The following is a 26,543-nucleotide window of genomic DNA, read 5'->3' on the forward strand; positions in this document are numbered from 1 at the left end:
CAGCTCCCCCAACACCCCCAGAAATGCTAAGAGTGCCCTGCCACCCAGAGGGGGCTCTTGTTAGAGCCAGGTGGCTCCCTCCCTGAATCTGCAGCCTCCTGTGTGGGTGGGGGCTGCCCAGGCCGAGGCGCACAGCTTCAGCTGCACACAGTGAGGAGCTGGCCCACAGGGGACAGAGTCTCCTGTGCTTGGAGTCCGGTGCCTGGTCACTGCCAGCCTGACGGAGGGCTTCCCGGCTGGCACCCATGGCCCTGGAGGCTACCTGCGGGGCCCCCCCAGCCCGGTCAGTGGTCTCGCCACTCCCCCAGCCCTGTCTAGAGCCTGGTCCCCGCCCCCCGCCCGCAGGCCCTGCAGAGCAGCCTCAAGTACTCCCTGCTGCCTCGGAGGCTGGTCATCGGCAAGCGCCTGGCCCAGTGCCTGCACCCCGCGCTGCCCAGTGGCGTGCACCTCAAGGCCCTGGAGACATACGAGATCATCTTCAAGATCGTGGGCCCCAAGTGGCTGGCCAGGGACCTGTTCCTGTACAGGTAGGAGGGCGCCATGCACATCCCAGCAAGCACACAGCCAGCCCTGATGGGGGGCGGGGGTGGGGGAGGGTGGAGGGATGGGGAGCTGCAGTGCCCAGGCCTGGCAGCCAGACAGCTCAGCTGGGACAGCTTGCACAAGGTCCTGGGTTCGAGACCCAGTACCACACGGGAGCACCAGGAATAGCACAGGGGGACCTAGCTCCTCTGTCCGTCCCTTCCTCTCCCCCAAAAATAAACCACAGAAATTTGTACCGCGTAGGCTATGCAGCCGTGTCCCACAGGTGTGGGGTCCCGAGTCCATTCCTCAGCACCCCATTGATGAACGCCACCAGCAGATAATTGCAGTAGCTCCCGCCCAACTTTATTTGGAGGGGAGGGAGGAGGGTGGGAGAGCCAGCCTGCATGCATGATCTCACCAGGCCACAGCTGCTCTCAGAGAGAGGGAGAGAGACAGAGAAAGCTTCCCGTTACTTGGTGCCTCAGCAGGCATGTGCCCTGCCCAGTGAACTCTCTCCAGTCTCAGAACTTTCTTTTTAATTTTATTTTATTGTCTATTTATTTATTTAATAGATGGAGAAATTGAGAGGGGATGGAGATAAAGAGAGCAAAAGAGGCAGAGGGACACCTGCAGCCCCGCTTCACCACTTGTAAAGTTTTCGCTCTGCAGGTGGGGACTAGGGTTTGATGCCACCAATCCTAGAGGCCATTTTTTTTCCTTTTTTTTTTTTTTCTTTTTCCTTTCCTTTTATTTTGTTTTATCTGATAGGACAGAGAGAAATTGAGAGGGGAAGGGAGCTAAAGATGGAGAGAAAGAGAGACACCCGCAGACCCGCTTCTCCGTTTGTGAAGCTCCCCCCACATCCACAGGTGGGGAGCGGGGGCTTGAGCCTGGGTCCTTCCCTGCCAGCATTCTGCCTCTCCCCCACACCCGACCATTTTGGTGTCCACCTGTCGGGCTAGCGTCTCGGGAGAGAGAGATGACCCAGGAACCAAGATTGAGGCAGCAAGGCAATTCAAGTCTTTATTCATGCGAGCGCCCCAGAGTCGGGTGCTAGCACACCTGGTTAAGCCACGTGGCACCAACCGCAGTGGCCCACGTAGCCTCTTGGTCTGCTCACCCGCCCTCCTCCAGGTTGGGACACGGAAGAGCCAAGACAGAAACGGAAGTGGCTTGACAATACCATACATGGCTAGGAGAGGGGCGGAGAAAGGTGGGAGGGACTGGAAATGGTAGCCCCCCCCCCCCCCCAGCAACTGTAGGGTCCAGAGAGCAGAAAGAAGACAGAGCAAAGGAATGGAATGGGTGGGGATCTCCCAGGCAAAACAAACAAAAACAAAAACAAAAAAAAAACATCAGGAATGCAGGGGGGGCAGGGGAGCTGGCTTAATGCTTTGTGAGGCTCCTCACAATTTCCTGACATCTCCCCCTTTCTTTTTATCTAATGGCCATAGTATCAGGAATGCGGGGTGCTTTGTGAGGCAGGGAGTCTGATAGACGGAGCAAACCTTGGGGGTTACTCCTGTCCCTCTTTGCTCAACCTCTCGGTAGAGAGAGAGACTGACAGGATAGACGCACTCTTCAGGTCGAGCCCTGCCAAGCTCCACCACATCCTGACAATTTCCCCGACACCTCCCCCTTTCTTCTGTCAGAGGAATAGCAGTGTAGGGGTGAACAGAGACCTTTTGGGCAGAAACCTGAATAATATCGTGCAGGCGTCTTTAAAAGAACTGGAATCAGACAGGGAGCGAGCCATAAGTAAGAGTAGCAAGGGCCAGCGTGAGGCCAAGGGGAGGCCTGGTGGGCTGAGAGGGCTGGAGCTGGTGGGCCAAGGGGTGGGGCCTAGCGGCCAACCATCACAGCCTGAGGTGCCCTGGCCCCCTGAGCCTGTGGGTGGTGCCAAGCCTCTTGCCATGAGCCCGGTAGCCGGCGGATGGCCCCCGCGAGAGGTGGCGTCCAAGACTCCCGCTGGCCCTTGCTCACCCACCGCTCCCCTGCCCCTTCTCTCCCGAAGCTGCGGCCTGTTCCCGCTCCTGGCGCACGCGGCCATGTCGGTGAGGCCGGTGCTGCTTGGCCTGTACGAGAAATACTTCCTGCCGCTGCACAGGCTGCTGCTGCCCAGCCTGCAGGCCTTCGTGGCGGGGCTGCTGCCCGGGCTGGAGGAGGGCTCCGACATCTACGACAGGTGTGTGCAGGGGCGGGGTGTCCCCAGGGTCACCTGGGCTGGGGGACTGGAGGCTGCTCAGCCAGGGGAGGGGGCGCACACTCTGCCCCATGTAAGGCCCGGGGGTCCGAGGGCCTCCTGATGGTGCCTCTCCCTCCTCCGCGTCTCTGCACCCTCCTGGAGGGCTGCCCGGGCCATTGCACTGCTGGCAGCCCCTCTGCTCACTCCCCAGTGAAGCATGAAGCCCCGCCATCAGCAGAGCTGGGGCTCTGGCCAGGAGCACTGGGGTCCCGTTCCACCCCACGTCTTCCTTGGCTGTTTGGAGATTAGAGCACAGACCCGGCTCTGGGGAGATACGTGGAGGTGATGCGCCAGTCTTGCACGCCTGAGGCTCCGGAGGACCCGAGTTCAGTCCCCGGCACCGCCATATGCCAGAGCTGAGCTGGGCTTCAGTGGCCCCCCCACACACATACACCCATGAAGAGAAAAAAAATCTTGGGGGGGGGGGGGCTGTAGAGTCTGTGTCCCTGAGGGTGAGGCCCAGGAAGCTACTGCTCAGCACGGCGGCCTGGCAGTGTCCGCAGCTCCGCCAGGGACACCCATGTGGTGCCTGAGCCCACGCGGGTTCTGGGGTTCCCCGCTGAGCAGTGGAAGACGTCCCCCCTTCTGTGGAGCAGCTCGGGGGCCCAGTATTCCATGGCATCTGCTTTGGGAATTCACGGTTGGTTCTGTTCTGGGGTCTTGGAAAGAATGGGGTGTCACAGACACCCACCCCCCAGCCGTAGGGCTCTCCCCCAGCACAGCACCCTGCTGTGGACCCCAGGGACAGTGACACATCTGTGCGATGTCGCTCCAGCAGCAGACAGTGCCTTGCCAGCTGGGCAGGCAGGTAAGGCTCAGTCTCCAGAGAGGCCAATGGGTGGCGAGCCCCCAGGGGGTCACTCTGTGTGCCTCTCCCCCCCCAATTCCCATCCCTTTGGTCTTTCCAGAAGGTGTTGGGGCCAGGAACCACTGTGAATATTTGATAAGCTGGCAGATTCAGGCTGGCTTTTTTTTTTTTATTAATTTAATAATGATCGACAAGATCATTGGATGAGAGGGGTACAATTCTACACAATTCCCACCACCAGAGTTCTGCATCCCATCCCCTCCATTGGAAGCCTCCCTATTCTTTATCCCTCTGGGAGTATGGACCCAGGATCATTGTGGGGTGTAGAAGGTGGAAGGCCTGTCTTCTGTAACTGCTTCTTCGCTGGACATGGGTGTTGGCAGGTGGATCCATACCCCCAGCCAATTCAAGCTGGTTTTAAAGAGAAGGTTCATGTTTAACACAAAAAGGCAGTGGGTAATTATTGATGTTTATTATTTGATAGGACAGAGAGAAATTGAGAGGAAAGAGGAAATGGAGAGAGAGAGAGAGAGAGAGAGAGAGACGTCCAGCTTCACTTCACCACATGTGAAGTATCCTCCCATCCCCATAGGTGGGAAGTGGGGACTTGAACCCAGGTCCTTGCACATTGTAACATGCACTCAACCAGGTGTGCCACCACCTGGACCCTTGTGCATTTATCTCTAAATATTTGTTAGTTGGACAGAGGCAGAAGTCAAGAAGGGCAGAGGAGTTAGGGAGGGAGAGAGACAGACACCTGCAGCCCTGCTTCACCACTTGTGAAACTTCCCCACTGAAGGTGAGGACTGGGGTCTTGAACCCGGATCACTGCACATGGTAGCATGTGTGCTCGACCAGGTGCACCACCACCCAGCCCAGTGGGTAATTTTTTTTTATGTGTTATTTTTTCTTTTTTCATCAAAGATTTTTTTTGAATTTTTTTATTACCTTTATTTATTGAGACAGCCAGAAATTGAGAGGGTAGGGAGAGGTAGAGAGGGAGAGAGACAGACACCTGCAGCCCTGCTTCACCACTCGCAAAGCTTTCCCCCTGCAGGTGGGGACTGGAGGCTCAAACCCGGGTCCTTGTGCCCTGTAACATGTGCTCTCAGCCAGGTGCGCCACCACCCGGCCCCTATGTGTTCTTTTTGTAAAAGGACATTATTTATGTCTTCAGAAAGAGACACCAGAGCCACTGCCTAGCTCGGCCAGGCACGGCGCCGGGGACTGAACCAGGACGCTTGGGCAGGCATGTCTGGTGCCATGACTGCTGTGCCCCTCCTGGCCCTGCCGGGCTGGCTTCGTGGGCGGGAGACAGATGACCAGGGACTCATGGCTGCGCTGTAAGCAGTATCTCTATTCATGTGGAACGCAGAGCAATCTAAGCTAAGCCATCTCTAATCACAATCCTGTCCTTATATATACTCGCCAAGTAGGGTGGAAACAGGGTGTGACGTAGAGAGGGTGGAGCGAAAAGACAGTGGTGGAGATCAGGGTGTACTAGGAGAGGGGGCGGAGCAAAGAGACATCGTGGACCAGTGGGGATTAAACCAGTGCCCTGGAGGCAGGGCGGTGCTTAGTTGACAGTGGTTATGTAAATAGAACACAGTGTTAAGCAGGGGGGATTAAACCCATGACACAGAAGGGGTCTTAGAAGCAGAATTAGAAGCAGACCAACATGTCCCCTCTTCAGGCCGTGGCCATCCCGTCCTATGAGCACTGACGCTGCAGCCACATCCAGCACGGGCTGCTGCCAGGCCCCTGCCCCGAGGCCTCCCGGGCCCTGTCTGGCATGTTCCAGGCCAGCGCGGGGAGACCCCCTGACCCCCCTCCCCCCCACAGGACGGATGCCCTGCTCGTGCGGCTCTCCGTGGCGGTGGGCCGCGAGCCCTTCTACGCAGCGCTGTGGGGCAGCGTCCTGGGCAGCCCGGCCGCCCGCCTGCCCGCCTCACTCTTCCTGGTCGGCCACATCAGCAGGGATGCCCCCGGCCGGGAGCAGCGGTACATGCTGGGTGCCGACCCCCAGCTCACAGTAGGTGCCCTCCTGCGGGGGACCCGGGGACAGGGCGGTGGGGGCAGTGCCACCCTCACCATCCCCACCCCAGCTCTCACCACCATCCTCCCCCACCACCACCAGGGGGGACGCCGGGGCCGCGGCTGCACTGTCCTTATTGTGTGTGTGTTTGTGAGCCGTCTCCTCAATCTCATAGCCCCCTCCTTTCATTTGTGGGTGGGGTACCCTCACCAGTGTCCCCTGTCCACTCGGTGTCTCCCTTGGGCTGCCAGGGCTTAAGCCAGGCCCCAAGCTTGTGGAGGCAGGAGCCCTCCTGGAGTTCTCTCTCTCTCTCTCTCTCCATCTCCCTCCCTCCCTCCCTCCTTCTCTCTCTCTCCCTCCCTCCCTCCTTCTCTCTCTCCCTCCCTCTCTACCCTTCTCTCTCTCCCTTTCTCTCTTTCTCTCCCTCTCTCTTTCTCTCCATCTCTCCCTCCCTCCCTCCCTCTCTCTCTCCCTCCCTCCCTCTCTACCCTTCTCTCTCTCCCTTTCTCTCTCTCTCCCTCTCTCTCTCTCTCCCTCCCTCTCTCTCTCCCTCCCTCCCTCTCTACCCTTTTCTCTCTCCCTTTCTCTCTCTCTCTCCCTCCCTCTCTCTCCCTCCCTCTCTCTCTCCTCTCTCTCACCCTTTCTCTCTCTCTATCTCCCTCCCTCTCTCCCCTTCTCTCTTTCACCCTTTCTATCTCCCTCCCTCTCCCCTTCTCTCTCTCTCTCTATCTCCCTCCCTCCCTCTCTCTCCATATCTCTCTCCCCTTCTCTCTCTCCCTTTCTCTTTCTCCCTCCCTCTCTCTCCCCTTCTCTCTCTCACCCTTTCTCTATCTCCCTCCCTCTCTCTCTCCCCTTCTCTCTCTCCGTCTCTCCCCTTCTCTAGCTCCCTTTCTCTATCTCCCTCTCTCTCTCTCCCACTCTCTCTCACCCTTTTCCTCTATCTCCCTCCCTCTCTCTCTCCCCTTCTCTCTCTCCCTTTCTCTCTTTATCTCCCTCTCCCTCCTTCCTTCTTTCTCCCTCCCTCCCTCTCTCCTTCTCTCTCCCACCCTTTCTCTCTCTCTATCTCCCTCCCTCTCTCTCCCATTCTCTCTCACCCTTTCTTTCTATCTCCCTCCCCTTCTCTCTCTCCTTTTCTCTCTCTCTCTCTCTCTCTCTCTGTCTCCCTCTCCCCCCTTTCTGGGTGCCCCTGTATAACAGTTGCATCGCCATGGTAGAGGCAGAGAGGTGGGGCTCACACCCGCAGAAGCCCTTTCTGGAAGCTCTCGGCCACACAGGGGCCCTTGATCCACCGTGACAGTGGCAGAGGTCTGGGGTCTGTCTCCTGCCCTGGTCTGAGGCACAGTGAGCGCCACTCCCCTGCCTGCCTGATGTCCAGCCCAGTTCCCAGGGGCTCCTGGGGAGACCCCGTAGTCTCTCTCCAGACCGTCCAGGGACCTGCTTGCTCCTGGTGGGGAGAGCAGAGCCCAGAACTTTCTGTTCCCTCCTTCCTCTAAGTATTTTATTTAAAAAAATATTTTATTTGGGAGTCGGGCTGTAGAGCAGAGGGTTAAGCGCAGGTGGCGCAAAGCACAAGGACCGGCATAAGGATCCCGGTTCGAGCCCCCGGCTCCCCACCTGCAGGGGAGTCGCTTCACGGGCGGTGAAGCAGGTCTGCAGGTGTCTGTCTTTCTCTCCCCCTCTCTGTCTTCCCCTCCTCTCTCCGTTTCTCTCTGTCCTATCCAACAACAACAACAACAATAATAATAACTACAACAATAAAACAACAAGGGCAACAAAGGGAATAAATAAATAAAATAAATATAAAAAATATATATTTTTTATTTACTTATTAAATGCGAAAGATAGGAGGAGAGAGAGAAAGAACCAAACACACAGGATTTTATTTTAAAGAGAGACAGAGAGACAGTAAAAGAGACCACAGCACTGAGACTTCCTCAGTGTGGTGGGGGCCAGGCTCGAACCTGGGTCATATGTGTGTCCGAGTAGCACACCGTCCAAGTGACTATTTGGCCGGTCCCTGGGCTCTCTTTCTTTTTTAATGAATATTTATTATTTCATTGCATTGCCTTGCATTGCATTTTAATGAGGGAGATACAGAGAGAAAGACAGAGACTGGAGCCCTGCTCAGCTCCAGCTCTGGTTTCTGGTGGTACTGGGGATTGAACCTGGGACTGTGGAGTCTCAGGTATAAAATCTTTTCCAGGGGCCAGGTGGTGGTGCACCTGATGGAGCACACATGTTACTATGCACAAGGACCTGGGTTCAAGCCCCAAATCCCCACCTGCAAGGAGAAAGCTCTGTGAGTGGTGAAGCAGTGCTGCAGGTGTCTGTCTCTCTCCCTCTCTGTCTCCCTCTTCCCTCTTGATTTCTGGCTGTCTCTATCATTAAAAAAAGTTAGTAAAAAAAAAATAATAAAAATCTTCCAGAACCACCGTGCTGTCTCCCCAGTCCACGGTCCCCTGAGCTTTCTTTTTCAGTTTAGGTTCTAATGGTGACAGATTACTCCATGAAAACGGTGGCAGTTCCCACAGGGAGTGGGGGCGGGGCAGGGGAGCGCTCCCCCCGGGATGAGGGCACCGGGCTTCCGTGCCAGTGTGCAGCTGCACCCCTAAGGTCTTAAAAGGTGCTGAGCCAACGCTTAAATCAACATATGCTGTAGAGCGATCTGCTTATATTTTAAGATTGTTTTGTTTTGTTTCCCCCAGAGCTCGGGCATGAGAGTCTCTTTGCATAACCATTATACTATTTAGCCCTCCGTTAATATTTTTTAATATATTTTATTTATTTATTTATTTATTTTTATTGTTGTTGTTATTGATGTCGTCGTTATTGGACAGGACAGAGAGAAATAGTGAGAGGAGGGGGAGACAGAGAGGGGGAGAGAAAGACAGAGACACCTGCAGACCTGCTTCACCGCCTGGGAAGTGACTCCCCTGCAGGTGGGGAGCCGGGGGCTCGAACCGGGATCCTTATTCCGGTCCATGCACTCAGCGCCACCTGCGCTTAACCCACTACGCTACCTCCCGACTCCTTCTCTGTTGATATTTTAATGGCTTGTTTCTCTTATAACATTAAAGTGGTTGAGAAAAACAGAACAAAACACCTTTCTCAGGCCGGCGAGATAGCTTACTTGGACAGTGTACCTGCTTCCACCACGTGTGACCAGGTTCGAGTCCAGCCCCCGTGGCCCTGGGGGAAAGCTTCTGTGCTGTGGTGCCTTTCCCCAGTCTGTCCCTGTCTGTCTCTGTGTCTTTCTATCTGAACAAGTCAACTCTCAGTGCGGAAACCTTTGTAACAACCAGAAAAGATGGAGAGATTTCGTTGATGAGCTTTTATTGATTAGCATAAGCTTACAGCCCTAGGAACTCTGCCGTGTGTGTAAGACGCCCACCACCGCCCCTCAGGAGAGCCCTAGAGTCCTCCCCCTGCCCCTCCCACCCCTTCCGTCCTCCCCCAGGGTAAGTGCCTTGGTTTTCTGGTCATTTAATTAATCATCACTGAAGGGTGGAGGCCACACACCCCGCAGGTGAGCTGCACTGAGTTGAGTTCTCAGGTGGGACGGGGAGGGCTGGGGTGAATTAACCACCATCAGGGCCCACACCTGCTTGCAGAATGAGGGTGTGGGTCACCCTCAGGGCTCCTCTGAGGTCCAGGGGAAGGACTAAGTGGAGGTCAGCCTCCTGCCCCGGCGCCCAGCAGGGCCCAGCCTGGCCCTGGACCCCAGTGTCACTGCCCAGACGCTTTCTCCCCAGCCTGGTGGTTCTCTCCTTGGCCTCATCAGCCACTGAAAGTGGGAAAATGTCAGATTTTCTGCTGCTTCTCCCTCTATTTCTCCCTCTCTGTCTTTCAACCTCTTGAAAAAAAAAAAGCCACCTGGAGCGGCGGAATCATCACTGCAGAGCCGCCCCACGCCCACCCCCAGCTATAACCCCATGGGCACAATAAACAGTGAGATAAAAAGTGGCAATAAAGTGGTCCGGGAAGTGGCGCAGTGGATAAAGCCTTGGACTCTCAAGCATGAGGTCCTGGGTTCAATCCCCGGCAGCACATGCACCAGAGTGATGTCTGGTTCTTTCTCTCTCTCCTCCTATCCTTCTCATCAATCAATAAATAAAATCTTAAAAAAAAAAAAAAGTGGAAGTCAGCAGAGAGTGGCCTGCCTGTCGTCCACAGGTGAAGGCTCTGTGCGCCTTGCTGTCGGACTCAAACGTCCTGGTGCAGAGAAACAGCCTGGAGCTTGTCCTCTTCTTCTTCCCGTTCTGCACCAGTCTGGTGAGTCCCGGCGTTCTCCGGGGGTGGCCTGTGCCAATTCCTGGGGTTGGGGGGCACTTAGCTCGGGCTCCCCCAGGAAATGTTTCCGAGACTGTTGTCTTGGGGGGGTCGAGTTCCACATCTTCCCAAGACAGGGCGACCTCAGCCTCCACCTGAGTGCCCTCGCCCTCCATCACAGGGTGCTAGGCCCCCGCCTCTCCTCCTAGAAGCTTTAGATCTAAGGGGGCTGAGTGGCGGCGCACCCAGTGCAGCACACACATTATGTGCCAGAGAGCGGGTTCAGGTCCCCGCTCCCCACCGCAAGGGGAGAAGCTTCATGAGCGGTGAGGCAGGGCCGCAAGCACCTCTCCTTCTCGGTGTCTCTCGCCCCTTCTTTCTCACTCTCTGTCTCTCACCCTTTATTAGTCTCTGGGGATGGTAGAGTCATGCAGACACTGAACCCCAGTGATAACCGTGTGGGAAAAACAAGTAGAATCCTAGGACGCGCTGAGACCTCAAGACCACAAGCATTTAGTTTCTATTCAGGTTTGACCGACGGGTGAGACAGACCAGAGCATCTCTCTGGCACATGCGGCACAGAGGGTGGACGCAGGGCCTCCTGCTGGAGAGTCCGACACTGTAGCCGCTGCCCCCGCCGCCACGCTGTGAGAACCCAGCTCACTCACGCCTCCTCGGCCTTTGCCCCGGCTCTGCTCCTCACATCCGCCTGATGTCTGCCAGTGCTTGTCTCTTTCCTCCTCGCTTATTTCAGAAAGCACGATCCCTTCCACTTCCTTCCCTGTTGTAGCAAAAGATGGGACCTCAGCCCTTCCCACAGCACCCCCAAACACAGCTCCCTGGGAGCAGCTCCCACAGCACCCCTAGATTACAACTCCCTGGGAGCAGCTCCCACAGCACCCCCAAACACAGCTCCCTGGGAGCAGCTCCCACAGCACCCCCAGAACACGGCTCCCTGGGAGCAGCTCCCACAGCACCCCCAAACACAGCTCCCTGGGAGCAGCTCCCACAGCACCCCCAGAACACGGCTCCCTGGCAGCAGTTCCCACAGCACCCCTAGATCACAGCTCCCTGGGAGCAGCTCCCACAGCACCCCCAGAACACGGCTCCCTGGCAGCAGTTCCCACAGCACCCCTAGATCACAGCTCCCTGGGAGCAGTTCCCACAGCACCCCCAGAACATAGCTCCCTGGCAGCAGTTCCCACAGCACCCCTAGATCACAGCTCCCTGGGAGCAGTTCCCACAGCACCCCCAGAACACAGCTCCCTGGCAGCAGTTCCCACAGCACCCCTAGATCACAGCTCCCTGGGAGCAGTTCCCACAGCACCCCAAAACAGCTCCCTGGGAGCAGCTCCCACAGCACCCCTAGATCGCAGCACACACGGAACACTGCACAGTCCCCACAGCACCCCTAGGTGACAGTTCCCTGCTCAAAGCATGGGGTCCTTCCCAATCCCAGAGAGCTGCGGTGAAGGCAGGAGTGAGCTGACCCAGCCGCGTAGTCGGACCGGCAGGGCAGGGCGGCCTGGCAGGAAGCCACTGACCCACCTGGCCCTCCCCTCGCAGTAGCGCCTGCCCTGTCCCCAGCAGGACCCCCAGGAGAGCGCCGTCCCCCTGCGCAGAGCTGACGTCGTGGAGATCCTGGCCGCGGCCACACACACCCTGCTGCGCAGGGACATGTCTCTCAACAGGAGGTTGTACGCCTGGCTGCTAGGTAGGGCGTCCATGGGCAGAGCAGTGGGGACCCGTCAGGCGCCCTGGTGGGGTGCTCATAGCTGGAGTACACGCACACCGTGCCAGGCATGAGGCCCTGGGCTCAGCTGCCAGCACCATGGACAGCATGGAGGGGGCGCAGTTCATGGATGGTGGAGTGGTGATGTGGGGTCTCTTCTCTCTCAGCACCATGCACAGCATCCAGGGAGCCCATGGAGGGTGGGCAGGGCTGTGGGGTCTCTCCTCTCTCAGCACCATGCACAGCACTCAGGGAGCCCATGGAGGGTGGGCAGGGCTGTGGGGTGTCTCCTCTCTCAGCACCAGGCACAGCACCCAGGGAGCTCCATGGAGGGTGGGCAGGGCTGTGGGGTGTCTCCTCTCTCAGTACCATGCACAGCACCCAGGGAGCTCCATGGAGGGTGGGCAGGGCTGTGGGGTGTCTCCTCTCTCAGTACCATGCACAGCACCCAGGGAGCCCCATGGAGGGTGGGCAGGGCTGTGGGGTCTCTCCTCTCTCAGCACCCTGCACAGCACTCAGGAAGCCCCATGGAGGGTGGGCAGGGCTGTGGGGTGTCTCCTCTCTCAGTACCATGCACAGCACCCAGGGAGCCCCATGGAGGGTGGGCAGGGCTGTGGGGTCTCTCCTCTCTCAGCACCCTGCACAGCACTCAGGAAGCCCCATGGAGGGTGGGCAGGGCTGTGGGGTGTCTCCTCTCTCAGCACCAGGCACAGCACCCAGGGAGCCCCATGGAGGGTGGGCAGGGCTGTGGGGCTCTCTCCTCTCTCAGCACCCTGCACAGCACCCAGGGAGCCCATGGAGGGTGGGCAGGGCTGTGGGGTCTCTCCTCTCTCAGCACCAGGCACAGCACCCAGGGAGCCCATGGAGGGTGGGCAGGGACTGGGTGTCTCCTCTCTCAGCACCAGGCACAGCACCCAGGGAGCCCCATGGAGGGTGGGCAGGGCTGAGGAATCATTCTCTCTCTCTCTCTCTCTGTCCACCATGCACTGTACCCAGGGAGCCTCATGGAGAGTGGGGCAGGACTGTGGAGTCTCTCCCTCTCCGGTCTCAGAATCTAGGTTAAAAATTGCTTCAGAGAGGTAGCTCAGTGGTATCCTACTTACATGATATGGGTTTCATTCCCCTGCACCCCATAAACATAAAAAGGCAGGAGCCAGGGTGTGGCTGACTGGCTGGAGCACGCGCCCTGTGTGAGAGGCCCTGCAGCAGTCTCTCCTCACGTGGAAGCACCACAGAGACCCTGGGAGAGCTCTGTGGGCTGTGGAGCTGCGCTGGCAGCAGGCACTGGCCAGATCTCGTCTCCTGCTGGGAGAATCCAGAGAATTTTTTTTTTTTAATTGACGGACCAACAGTTTACAGAACAGTTGACCCAGGTGTCGGCATATGGTACCACACCTCATCTCCCCGTGACAGGTGTCTGCAAACACTCCTACCCACTCCCAGCTTGGGTCCTTTCCCACTGTCCTGCACCAGGACCCCAAAGCCCCCCGTCTCCTCAACCCCTCTCCCTGTCTCCCTTCCCCAGAGTCCTTTGCTTTGCTGCAATACTCTGAGCCCAGTCAGATTTGTCTTTTTGTTTCCCCTTTTCTGTTCTTATTTCTCCACTTCTGTCCATGCGTGAGGTCATCCCATCTTCATCCTTCTCTTTCTGGCTGATGTCACTTCACATGATTCCTTCAGGCTCCATCCCAGATGAGGTGAAGAAGGGGAAGTCACCATGTTTAATAGCTGAGTGGTATTCCGTTGTGCATCTAGACCAGCACTTTCTCAGCCCCTCAGCCTCAGCTGGCGTTGGACAGCTGGGTTGCCTCCACGTTGGGGCTGCTGTAAACTGTGGGTCTTTCACCTGCCAGAGCACAAGACCTCCAGGTGCCCAGTGTCCTGCAGCTGACCCAAGGGGGGTGGCTGTCTTCCAGGCTCAGACATTAAAGGCAACACCATCATGCCAGAAACCAAAACCTCGAAGTCCTATGAAAACCCGTCCTTGTATTTTTTCGAAACCTATTCCAAGGATCTCCTCGTTGAGGTAAAGAGATGCTTCCGGAAAGTTCTCTCCATCCAAGGCCTTCCTTGGGGGTGGGGGTGGGGGTGTTGTTCCTTGGCATTGTTTGCCAGGTCCCCGAGCCAGCTTCCGGCATGTTCCGGGCACACAGTCAGGAGCGTTGCAGCACACCCATCTGGCGCTGTGAGTGCTGCTCTCTACTTCAGAGACTCATCTGTAATTCTGTATTAATGGGAGCAAGAGACGCCAGGGGTCAGACTCGGGACCTCAAGCCTTGAAATCCATGGGCTTTCTCCCCTGCGCTGCCTCCCGAGCCGAGGTTGGCAGAGCAGCTGTGGTGAGAGTAGCCGCAGTGTCCGACACGGCCGTGGGGCTGGGTCTCCTGTCCGCAGGCCCTGGGGGAGATTCTGCACCAGGAGTTCACCCAGACCGACGGGGAGGAGCGGCTCCATGCCTACCTGAAGCCTTTCCGCCTCCTCCTCAGCCTGCTGGACAAGCCAGAGATAGGTGAGGGGGCACGTGCCACTCCCGGGCCAGAAGACAGTCCACTGGGGAGGGCGCAAACCCCAGCACCACACGGGAGTGCCGTATGGCACTGGGGGAAGCTAGCTCTGTCTCTCTATGTAGATGTTTTAGAAGCTGACCCTTGAGCCTGCAAGATAGCACCTTCAGATATGGTGCTGCCTCGCCATGTGCATGGCCCAGGTTCAAGCCCTGACAGTGTAAAAAGTGTTCACACACACACACACATACACACGGGCGCCACGTGTAGCTCTGCCACTGATCTGAAAGCAAAAGGCCTTTTTAAAAAATTTTTATAATCTTTATTTATTCATTGGATAGACACAGACAGAAATTGAGAGGAAGAAGGAGGTAGAGAGGGAAAGACACAGAGACCTCTGCAGCCCTGCTTCACCACTTGCAAAGCTTTCCCCCTGTAGGTGGGGGCTAGGGGCTTGAACCTGGGTCCCTGCGCACTGTAATGTGTGCACTCAACAAGGTGCGCCACAGCCTGGCCCCGAAAGGGCTTCTTTCTCTGACGGTTCTCTCTCTGTTTGCAGGCCCTCAGGTGGTTGAGGACTTGTTCCTGGAAGTTATCCGGGCTTTTTATTCTTACTGCAGCAATGCTCTCGGCTCTGACCTGACACTGAGCTATACTCAGAGCGGGTGCTCCCCGATAAGGTAGGCACCCTGGGGCCCGCCCAGGGCACCCGAGGGCCTGTGCTCCGAGGCCCTTAAGCAGGGTGGGGGCTGGGGGCTTCCCCTGACTTTGGACTGTAAGCGTGACGTCACCCTTCAGCACTAGGTTTTGCTCCAGTGCTGTTTGAACATAGTTCCAGAGAAATGAGCCCAGGGCCTCATGCATGCACCAGACATTCTCTCTGACCCAGGTTTGTTTCTGTGTGCTCTAAGAAGGGAAGAGGGACAGAGGGGGAGATGCCATCCACAAAGCTCCCCCCCCCACACCTCCCAGTGCTGTCCATGGAGCCGCCAGGTGGTGTCAGGATTCTAACCCAGGGCTTCCTGCATGGCTTTTCTCTACCCACTGAACCATCTCTCAGCCCCATGATGGCATCCTCTGTACACACATCCTTGTGTGATTTCCATAGGACAGAGGCCTTAAATAACTCCTCTGAGTCACGGAAGATACACAGGCCTGAATCAAGTTCCTGAATGGTCAGACCACACTATTCCAGTTATCTGCCCGTGACCTGCAGTTGGCTTTTACTGTCAGATGTTCATTTTCGTGGCTCGTAGTTTCCACACAGGATCCCACAAATGATGACTCAAAGACTCAAGTCTGTTCTTTGAGAAGCCCGGCGGCTTACATCCCCTACTGTCCTTCAGGAAGACAGAGAGTAGTGCAGCCCTGACCACCGGGCCCCCTGCTTTTTATCAGCTGGTTACAAGTTGCCTCAAAGGGATTCCAAAGCAGCGCGTATCAGCGAAAAGCGTGACAGTTGTTAACAAGGGGAACAGAAGGGAGACAGGACATATGCAGAAGGGGCTGCTCCAGAGAGAGAGAGAGCAGGGCCATCGAATCCCCTCTGACAAGCTCACAGTATTGCAAGGGCTCTCCCAACTACTGCGCCGTACGGAGTCTTGGCGGATACACAGCTGCAGAGGCTGACAAGTCAGGCCCTTCCTCATCCGCATCAGGTCCTGTCAAGCTATGGCTGGGCGCTCTGGCGCTGGAGCTGTGGTGTCCACACGCCCCAGTTAGTGTTTGAGAAGTTCCAGGTGTTGTCGGCCCTGCAGAGAAACGAGGCCACGGGCTGTGCAAACCTGAGGCGAACACAAGCCCGGCGTGCTAAGAGATGTGTTCAGGGCCCCCTCTCACAGCCAGACTCTTTTAACAGTAGTTCTCTTGTTTTGAAGGTTTATTTATTTGCGTGTCTATTTTTATTTTATAAGAGAGGAGGCAGGCAAAAGGCCCACTCTGTTATACCCTGCTGGGGTGTGGACTCAGTGGCCTCACGCATTTAGGGAATGTCCTCTCCCCACCGAGTCAGTCCCCTCCCCGGCTGCTGGAGTCACTTTTCAACGTGTTTCTGTTTTTCTGTTTTAACCAGAGCACTGCTCCACTTAGGCTTCTGGTAGTGCTATGGATTGAACCTTGGACATAGGAACTTCAGGCACAGGCGTCTTTTTGCATGACCACTGTGCTGTCTGCCCCAAATGTGTTTGTAAGCTAGTGGGTTGGTATGAATCTATGTAGGCTAACGTCCTGCAAAGTCTCTCCTGAGTAAGAACACTGGCAGACTTAGATGCACCAGGCAGTCCCTGTCATTCACTCTAGAAATCAGGCGTTACTTAGTCAACTAGAGCTTTTCAGACTGACGCCAGGGATCTGTCAGAGAGTATGTGGGCCCTCGCCCGGACTGTGCACAGCTTTGCCATGTGTGAGACCCAGGTTCAAGCCCGGCCCCCACTGCAGTGGAGGGAGCTTCATTGTTGGGGTGCCTGTCACTCCTCCTCTCCCCATTATGTCTGTCTCTGTTTTTAAAAGGCAAACAGAGGAGCCGGGTGGTAGTGCACCTGGTTAAGTGTACGTATCACCACACACAAGGACCCAGGTTCAAGCCCCTGGTCCCCACCTGCAGGGGGAAGCTTCACGAGCGGTAGAGCAGGGCTGCAGGGGTCTCTCTGTCTCTCTCCCCCCTCCTCCCTTTCAATTTTTCTCTTTCCTGTCAAATAAAATAAGGGTTTTTTTTTAAAAAAAAAAAAAAAAGTCCAGGTGTATAGAAGACAGCAACAGGAAGAGGAAGTGGAGGAGGGGAGAGGGAAATACTGGCACCTAGGGGTTAGGGAGACAGCTTAGTGGGCAGAGCACAGGCTTTGCACTCCCCGGCTCATCCTGACACCACAGAAGCTAGAGCCAGGCCCTGGCTTCTCTCTGACGAAACGCTTTTCCTATCACACGGGAAATAAAGTAGATCTTGAAAAGCAAACGACTGAGGGGGCCGTGCGGCGACACACCCAGCTAAGCGCACATACCGCTACACCCAAGGACCCGGGTTTGAGCTTCCTCTCCCCACCTGCAGGGGGGGATGCCTCACAAGCAATAAAGAAGGTCTGCAACTGTCTCTCTGCCTCTCTCTCTCCCTCTCCCTCTCTCATTCCCCCTCTCAATTCCTCTCTGTCCTGTCCAATAAAATAGAAAGAACAAAAGGAAAAAAAATGTCCAACAGGAGCGGTAAATTATTCCTAGTGCCAGCACTGAGCCCCAGTGACAACCCTAGTGGCAAAACAAACAAACACCTGAGCACAGAGTGTCCCAGAGCTGGGCAAGCCTTCTCTCCCGGCCTCCCTGCCTCCCCCTGCACAGCACCATCAAGGAGAACAAGCACGCCTCGGAGATCGTGAAGACGGTGAACCTGCTGCTGACGTCACTGAGCGCAGACTTCCTCTGGGACTACATGACACGCTGCTTCCTGTCCGCCCTCGGGTGAGCAGCACCGGCCCGTCGGGGGGGGGGGACTCGGTGCAGTCAGGTCACGCACAGCCTGCTGCCCCCGGGTGGTCTCAGGAGGGGGGCGAGAGCTCACCAGTTAGGGCGCATGCCTTGCCGAACCCGGGACCCAGGGTCAGGCCCCGGTACCAGTCGGGGATGTTCAGGCCGTGGGCAGAAGCCCCAGTGCCCTGGTGTTTCAGGGGGCCGGGTGGCAGCACACCCCGTTAAGCTCACGAGTCACCACAAGCAAGGGTTCGGGGTCGAGCCCCCGCTCCCCACCTGCAGGGGGCAGGCTCCACAAGCAGTGAAGCATGTCTGCAGGTGTCTCACTTTCTCTCTTGCTGAGATAAAGCCCGAGATAACAGAGCAGGAGCTCACGGCACAGAGACTGAGCCCAGCTGAGCTGAACAGGACAGCGGGTCCGGCCCACAGTCACTGAGCAGAGAAGCAGTGGGGACATCTGACCCGGCCTGTCTATCCAGCTGCCAGCTTTAAAAAACTGAGGGCCGGGTGGTGCTGCACCCAATAGAGCGCACGTTACTGTGCGCAAGGACCCAGGTCCAAGCCCCGGTCTCCCCCTGCAGGGGAGAAGCTTCATGCATGGTAGAGCAGGGCTGTAGGTGTCTCTCCTTCTCTCTCCTTTCCTCTTCACTTGGATCGTGATCAGAAAAAGAGAGTCAAGAGAAATAAAGCTCCCAGGAGTGGTGGAATCATAGTGTAGGCCACGGGACAGCAATAACTCTGGTGACAAAAAAAAAAAAAAAAACATGAAATACATTTTCAATGTAAGATAAATACTGCCCTACAGTTCAGCAGTGGGATCAGACTACGCAACTTTGGCTTTGAAGGTGTGTTTATTAAAGCAGGGAGAAAGGGGGGCAGGGAGGGAAGGAGAAGCGGAGCTCAGGTGATGGCCGGGATCGAACTCAGGGCCTCATGCCTGAGAGTCCAACTGTCTCTCCACCACCATAAGGCTAAGTTGCGGCTGTTCCATGGGAGGAAGCCCTGCCTCACGTGGCTGTCCAGCCCCCTCTCCATGACCACGACCCCGGTCTGGGTCGGGAGCCTGGAGTCTCAGCTGGGGGCACTGCCACGAGGGCTGAGGCCACCCCAGTCACAGGACAGGAAAGTCCTGTCGGCAGAACCTGTGCAGGGGGCGGGGGGGGGGGGTCCTGAAGGCTCGAGAAGCTTCTGGGTGCATTTCCAGGTTAGGGGACCCTCGTCCCCAGAACCCAATGGGGGAGCCACGGGACCTGCCTTTCCTGGTGTCGGACGAAGCATGAGGGCACTGGAGCAGAGCACCCACAGGCCACCAGGCCCAGTACTGCCTTTGCCAGAGTTACTGACGAGTCACGCATGGGGGCCGACGGGTGGTGCTCTGGCAGAGGGCACACGTCCCCATTCGTGAGGACTTCAGTTTAAGCCACAGGCCAACACACAGCAGCACCTGCAGGGGAGGGAACTTCACAGGCAGTGGAGCTCTTCTGTGGGGTCTCTCCCGCTCTCCCTGTCTCTCTCTCCCTCTCTTCGTCTCTGTCTCTCATGCTCCATCCAGAGGAGAGAAGGGGAAAAAATGGCCACCAAGAGGCGTGGAACCATAAAGGCACTGACCCAGTGCAATAACCCTCATGTAAGGACAGAGATGAAGGGAGGAAGGAAGATGGGTGGAGTGAGCCCGGGGCCACACCATCCTGAACACACCCAGTTGTTGGTGTTCACGTGGGTGGCCTCACAACCGAGGTAGCCGCTGGCTTCCCTGTGCCAATTTAAGGGACTGTGCAAACATAGGGAACTCCAGGGGAAAATTCAGGTGTGAACAACCTGATTTATTCAGGAAAAAGACGGGGCCTATATAGCAGAGTGGAACAAAGAACATTTTTCACATATGTCAGTAATCATGGGTTTCCAAAAGGTCAGTACCCTTACGGTGAAAGGGTTAAGGAATGACAAGAATTGATAGGGGTAGTGAAAAGGTCAGGATGATTAGTTACCATGAGGCAAGGGTGCTAACTAACTAAAGGTATTAAGGAAAACATGGTGGTTAAACCAGCAGAGTGAAATAAAGCTGAGAAGAACAGAATATTGATGTAAGGCGTAGTGATCAAAGAACGAGGAAATAATGTGTGTGGGTCTCACTGTTAGGTTGCTGACAAGACAGGGTGATGGAGTATAGTTTGCATGTGATCAAAGACGGTGAACTTATAGTGAACTTTAAGTGAACTTTCAAGCAGGCAACCATTTGGTTTGTAGCAGGGGAATGAATGGGTTAAGTGTTAGAGGGTGCAGGCCATTGTGAAGCCTGGGAGACCAACAAGGGGGAACTGAGTCAGGAAAGCTTTTCCCTCCAAGCTCCATCCCAGAAAGGGAGAGGCTGACAGGTGGGATGTCTTTTCAGACCCCCATCTCAAGGATGGGGGAGTTCCCCTAGGCCCCACCATGCTTTCACATAATCCCACACCCAATCTCATCAGATACACAAATGTAATTCCTTTCAGAAGGATGGGGTAGGAGCTGGGCAGTGGCACACTGGTAGAGTATATGCGTTACCATGCTCGAGGACCCGGGTTCAAGCCCTCCGTCCCCACCTGCAGGGGGGAGACTTCACGAGCAGTGAGGCAGGGCTGCAGGTGTCTCTCTGTCTCGCTCCCTCTCTATGTCCCCTTCCCTCTTGATTTCTCTCTTTCTCCATCCAATGAATAAATAAGAAAATAAAATATTTTTTGAGAAAAGAACAAGGCACCTTTCTGTCCTCAAGTCCCTGGTTCGGTCCCCAGCACCACATGGGAGCTCCGTGAACAGCAGGACCAGGGGGAGCTCTGTGGACGATGGAGCAGAACTGTTGTGTCCCTCCTCTCTCTCTCTCTCTCTCTCTCGAATCAAAGAGTGAGAGATTGGGATGGGGGTGGAGGCAGGTGCCACCCCCCCGGAGAGCACATGTCAGCAGGGAGGGAGGGCTGATCTGGCTGTCCTGTGCCCACACAGGCAAGAGAAGCAACAGCGCCCCGGACCGGGGTCCTCCAGTCCACCGCCCAGCGTCTCCGAGCTCTGCACCCTCCTGGTGTTCCTGTTGGGCGTCATCCCCCTGGTGAGGCCCCGCCCCGCCCCGCCCCGCCCCACCATGCCAGCCATACATGCTAGGGCACAGCCTTGAACCCCAGCACCCTGGGTAAGTGCCATAGCACCAGGGGAAGCTCTGGGCCTGTGGTGAGCCTCTACCTCTCTCCAAATGCAAAGGCAGACACGGTGCATGCTGGGAACAGCCAACTGGCCACAGACAGAGCAGGAGTGAACCAGAGCAGACCCGCAAGCCCCCACCTCCTCCACAGGCCTCCTCCCGGGCCAAGACACCATGCCTCCCCGTGTCTGCTTCAAAAGGGGTCATGGCTCCAGAGCCACCCATCTGAGGGCCAGGCTGGAGTGACCTAATCCCGATGCCAAGCAGGGACCTCCCCTCCGTACCCCAGCCATTCAGGAGTGAGAGTCCCCCCCCCCCCCCGGCTGCACATGTGCCTGAGTAACCTCTGGTTCTCTCTCTATTTCTTTCTCTCTTAGTAATGAATACATATGATCTTTTTTAAACTTAAATTCTTTTTAATTAGATTTTTAAAAAATCATTCCAATTTGAGGACAAATGTGAAACTCCCCCACTCTTTGAAAAAAAAGGAATTTTCTAGTCGAGGGAAGAGCTTCAGGGGCCTAGTGTGGGGGTGAGTCCCTGGTATTTATCCCTGGCACTTCCTAAACAAATGGACCATCCTAGAAGGCCAGCCCTGGTCTTGGCCGCATGCCTGAAAAAGATTTAAAAATGACTTCCCTGCTGCTAAAATAAACAGAATCTCTGGTGGTCCAGGAGGTGGACCAATGGATAAAGCATTGGGTTCTCGACCATGAGGTCCCGAGTTCGATCCCTGGCAGCACATGTACCAGAGTGATGGCTGGTTCTTTCTCTCCTCCTTTCTTTCTCATGAATAAATAAATAAATAAATAAATTTAATAAATAAATAAATCAATAAACAGAATCTCTGAAGATGCCACCAAGGGATACCGTTTTCCCTGCATATGCACTGTCGAGACTGGACTTTTATCTTCTATTTATTATTGAGAGATAGAGAGAGAGAGAGAGAGAGAAAGAGAGAGAGAGGGGAAGGGCCAAAGCATCCCCTGGCACATGCAGCCCTGGGTTTTAACTCAGAGCCTCTCACCTGTGGGTCCCAGGAGGGCCCCCAGCACCACCCAGTCTGCTGACCAGCTGCCCCGCTGCCCCGTGTTCACCCCGCCCCGGCAGGAGCTGTACTCAGAGGTGCAGACGCAGTACCTCCCGCAGATGCTGGGCTGCCTGGTGCAGGCCCTGGCCGTGGCGACAGGGGCCCTGAGCCTGCCTGAGCTCACGCTTGTCCTCAAGACCTGCTTCAAGGTGCTCAGCAAGGTCCAGATGCCACCCTCCTACCTGGACTTAGACTCCGCCAGCGGCAGCTCAGTGAGTGTGTCCGAGGGATGGGCTGCAGGTGTCCCCCAGGCTGAGGGGCTATGTGGCTTCTGGGGGCAGAGTCAGAGCCGGGAGGGGCAGCTCCCCCAGGAGGGCACATCCCAGGGCGTGTGCACAGCCCAGGGTTCAGCCCTGGCACGGCATGCCAGAGCCCTGGAACTGGGGGAAGCTCTGGTGCTGAACTGTCTCTGAAATAAAAAGAAGAGGCAGAGTTGTTTTTGGGTTTTTTTCTTCCATTTTTAAGGAGTAGGGAGCTGCTGCCTATCTTCTTCCCCCTGCTGTGCCACCTTCATTTCATCATCAGCTTCTGTACCAGGCTTCTCTCCATGGAGAGGGCTGTGACTGAGGGTCTGGGGAAATCGCTTGACGTGATAGTGCACAGGACTGGCATGCCTGAGGCCCCAGGTTCAATCCCCAGTATCATTGGAAGCCATAGCTGAGCAGTGCTCTGGAGTGTGTGTGATTAAAAGTCTTTTTTAAAAAAATATTTTATTTATTTAATGAGAGAGACAATAGGAAAGAACCAGAGATAGAGAAGCTGACCAGAGCCCTGCTCAGCTCAGGCTGATGGTGGGGCTGGGGGCTGAACCTGGGACCTCAGAGTCTCAGGCAGGAGAGCCTTTTGCAGAACCACCATGCTGTCTCCCCAGTCCCCATCAAAAAACCTTTATTAAAAAAAATAAAAAAGTAACGGGGGCTGGGCAGTGGTGCACCAGTTGAGTACACACATTACCAGGCACGAAGACCCAGGTTCGAGCCCCGGCTCCCCACCTGCAGAGGGGGAAGCTTCACAAGCAGTGAAGCAGGTCTGCAGGTGTCTCTCTGTCTCTCTCCCTCTCTGTCTCCCCCATCCATCTCCCTCTGAACTTCTCTCGGTCTCTATCCAAACTAAAGAAACTAAAATATTAAACAATAAGAACAGCTGGGGTTGGGAACGGCAGGCAGTGCAGGCCCACGGCTGGCCCAGGGCAGTGGTCTTCAAGCCTCCCTTCCTCCCCACAGAGCCCGACCAAAGGTGACCACCCCGATACCTTAGATGCGCTGGCCGTGGGCCCCGGGGACGAGGAGGCCGCCTTCCCGCCGCTGAGGTCCGAGGACAGTGGGATCGGGCTGAGCGCCTCGTCCCCGGAGCTCTGTGAGCACCTGCGGATGCCCCAGGCGCCACCCGAGCAGGACAGGGTGTGGCGGCAGGGAGGCAGCGTGCAGGGGACCCTTCGGGGCGTGCAGGACCTGCTGGCCGCCCTGGCCCACAAGCACGTCTTCGGGGTGGAGCTCCCACCAGAGGGGGAGGAGGAGACCCAGCCAGAGGACACAGGGACAAGGACAGAGGCTGGACAGAGGGACGAAGGGCCCCCACCACCCACCAGGCAGAACTCGGGGGAGCGGCCCCTGGGCGTACCCCAGTTCAAGCAGATGCTCTCGGACCTGTTCACCGTGAGAGGGTCCCCGTTCAGGACCAGGAGCTCGGAGGTGTCACCCACGTCCCCATCATCGTCATCGCCTGGGCCCGGCAGCCCCAGCCGGAAGGTGGGGGCCACGTGGGCCGTGGAGCAGGTGGCCCCAGGCCCCGGGGGGCCCAGCGAGGACTGTCGGGAGGCCCTGGCTGCCGCTTGTCACCTGCTGCTGGATTGTGCCACCTTCCCTGTGTACCTGGCCGCCGAGGAGCTGGAACAGCTCTGTGACTCACTCTTCCAGCCGCCAGGTGAGCAGAGGCGGGGCCCGGGGTGAGTGAGGGCAGCTTCTGGGGCAAGGGGCGGCCCACCCCAGGCCAGAGCCCAGTCTGGACCCCAGACTCAGTGAGGTTCACACTCTCTCTCCTGGCCCCTCTCTTGTGTCTCATCTTCCACCACCACCACTCCTCCTTCCTCTTCTTCCTCTTCTTCTTTTATTATTAGTGACTTAATACTGACTTACAGAACTATAGGGGCCAGGCGGTGGTGCACCTGGCTAAGCACACACTTTACAGTGCGCAAGGACCCAAGTTCAAGCCCGGGGTCCCCACCTGCAGAGGGGAAGCTTCAAAGTGGTGAAGCAGGGCTGCAGGTGTCTCTCTGTATCTCTCCCTCTCTATTTCCTCCTCCCCTCTCAGTTTTTATTTCTATCCAGTAATAAGTAAATAAAAATATTTTTAAAAAATATAAAAATAGGGGGCCGGGCAGTAGCGCAGTGGGTTAAGCACACATAGTTCAAAACTCAAGGACCTGAGTAAGGATCCCAGTTCAAACCCTTGGCTCCCCACCTGCAGGGGAGTCGCTTCACAAGTGGTGAAGCAGGTCTGCAGGTGTCTGTCTTTCTCTCCTCCTCTCTGTCTTCCCCTCCTCTCTCCATTTCTCTCTGTCCTATCCAACAACAACAACAACAATGACAATAATAATAATGATGATGGCAACAAAATGGGAAAACGGCCTCCAGGAGCAGTGGATTCATAGTGCAGGCACCAAGCCTCAGCAATAACCCTGGAGGAAACAACAACAACAAACCTCCAAGCTGGGCATTTTCAGCATGTGAGAAATCCAGCCAGCACACAAAACCAAAACCAGACTGTGTCCCGTTTGTTCTGTCTCCTCCAAAGGGGGTAGTCTGGGAACCTGCCTGCAGGGGGCGCTGTCGTCACCTGACTCTCCTGGTTTCTGTCCTCCCTGCTTGGCTCCCTTCCAGGCACCGGGGACATCAGCTTCCCCGCTTGGCTCAAGTCCCTGATGACCATCTGCTGCTGCGTCTCTGACTGCTCCCTCCAGAACGTGGCCATCGCCACCCTCCTGGAAGTGATCAACCACTCCCAGTCCCTGGCCCTGGTCATCGAGGACAAGGTGAAGCGCCAGCAGCGCTCCGGACACAGCCCGTTCTTCAGCAAGCTACAGATGGTGACGGTCCCCCCCGTCGCTCCAGGAATCCTGAAGGTCATTGCTGAGAAGACAGACTTTTACCAGGTATTTCCCAGCGGGAAGGATGGAGGGCATGGGACCCCATCACCCTCCTCCCAGGCCCTTCACCTGAGGCGGTCGGTCAGTAGACACTGTGTGGCCCGATGCCCAGGGTCAGCGCTTGCCTCTGGGAAGGCCAGCTCGTGACAGAACCAAAACGTTTATTTCAGATGCTGACAGTCCGAGGAGATGGCAGGATCAAACCCCCTCACCCTCAGCTCCGGGTCTGGGCTTTGTAAAGAGAAGGCGTGAGAGTGGGGCGGCAGGGGGCTCTGTGAGAGAAAGAAAGGGAGTCCAGTCCTTCTGCTGTGCAGCTGGCTCCAGCAAAGTGATGGCTCCATCACCAGGTCAGGGCACACTTCAGTCCCTGAAGGACTGAGCCCCGGTGCTTGGCAGGTCAGCTTCCAGAATCTCCCCAGTGGGGCTCTGTGTTTCCCTCCCCATCCTTCTGCTCCCTGCTCCTAGCTAAGTAATACCCAGTGCAGGAGAAGATTCCTTACCACTAAGCATCAGACAAGGCAAGGGAGAGACCCTGGGAGAATACGGAGAGACAGGCAACAGGCCAGGGAAAAGTAGCCCAGCAGGCCAGGCTGGTAGGGGCCACAGGCAACGCGCCCATGGCCTAATTCTTGTGCGTGGCCAGCAGTGACCTGTCACTTCTCAGACACTGACTGGTGTCAGTGGATGTCGTAGCTCCAAGCCACGATCCTGATGGGATCGAGGAGAGGATTCCACACACTGCTGAGCATTGCAGCCGGAAATAAGAAATAAGAAGGCTGAGATTCCCTTAGGGTTAGCCAGTCCAGAGAGACCTTCAAACCAAGAATACCAGTTTGTAGAAGACTTCATAGTTTCACTACCCCTTATCAGTGGTCTGCCTTACGCAGATTTTTCTGCTCTGTTCTGTTCCCCCTTAAACAAAGCATTCTGTGTTTTGCTGACTTAAGCTGTCTGAGAATCCCTTTGATACAGCTTGTAACTGACTAATAAAAGGCGAATAACCCAGAAAGCTGCCGTACAGGCATCCATTCCCTCTTCATTCCCTCTTCACCCTGCAGCAGTGGTGGTCTGGGAAGGGTTCTCGCCAACTGCCTCTTTTTTTAAAAAATTTATTTATGAAATGGAAATACTGACAAGACTATAGGATAAGAGGGGTACATTTCCACATACTGCCCACCCTCAGAACGGTGTATCCCCATCCCCTCTGCTGATAGCTTTCCTATTCTTTATCCCTGTGGGAGTATGGACCCAGGATCACTGTGGGATGCAGAAGGTGGAAGGTCTGGCTTCTGTAATTGCTTCCCTGCTGAACATGGGCGTTGACAGGTCAATTCTCCCAGCCTGTCTCTCTCTTTCCCTAGTGGGGCGGGGATCTGAGGAGGCGGGGCTCCAAGACACATAGTGGGGTCCTCTGCCCAGGGAACTCGGGTTGGTATCGTGGTAGCATCTGGAACCTGGTGGCTGAAAAAGAGTTAAGATATAAAGCAGAACAACTCGATGACTAATCATGAGCCTAGAGGCAAGAATATTGCACATGAAGATTTGGGGGGTCTCCGTTTTGG

General features: G+C 56.1%; 1 protein-coding gene across 2 annotated transcripts in view; it reads left to right on the plus strand.

Moving 5' to 3' along the window:
* Positions 1–348: 348 nt before the first annotated feature.
* The window catches only part of DOP1B (DOP1 leucine zipper like protein B), a 75,776-nt gene continuing 49,581 nt past the window's right edge, over positions 349–26,543 (plus strand). Inside the window, exons 1-13 of one of the 2 annotated variants that reach the window (XM_060198677.1) lie at positions 349–527; positions 2,540–2,710; positions 5,421–5,610; positions 9,787–9,885; positions 11,473–11,596; positions 13,531–13,640; positions 14,009–14,123; positions 14,678–14,798; positions 17,446–17,565; positions 20,554–20,656; positions 21,857–22,048; positions 23,060–23,759; positions 24,716–24,987. In XM_060198677.1, the coding sequence (XP_060054660.1) occupies positions 2,574–2,710; positions 5,421–5,610; positions 9,787–9,885; positions 11,473–11,596; positions 13,531–13,640; positions 14,009–14,123; positions 14,678–14,798; positions 17,446–17,565; positions 20,554–20,656; positions 21,857–22,048; positions 23,060–23,759; positions 24,716–24,987 (2,283 nt within the window). In that variant the 5' untranslated portion in view covers positions 349–527; positions 2,540–2,573. Of the gene's footprint in view, positions 528–2,539; positions 2,711–5,420; positions 5,611–9,786; positions 9,886–11,469; positions 11,597–13,530; positions 13,641–14,008; positions 14,124–14,677; positions 14,799–17,445; positions 17,566–20,553; positions 20,657–21,856; positions 22,049–23,059; positions 23,760–24,715; positions 24,988–26,543 lie in introns of both variants that reach the window. The other variant, XR_009551708.1, reaches the window with a different exon arrangement.

The sequence above is a fragment of the Erinaceus europaeus genome, chromosome 9 (assembly GCF_950295315.1).
Source record: "Erinaceus europaeus chromosome 9, mEriEur2.1, whole genome shotgun sequence".
NCBI classification, from domain to species: domain Eukaryota; kingdom Metazoa; phylum Chordata; class Mammalia; order Eulipotyphla; family Erinaceidae; genus Erinaceus; species Erinaceus europaeus.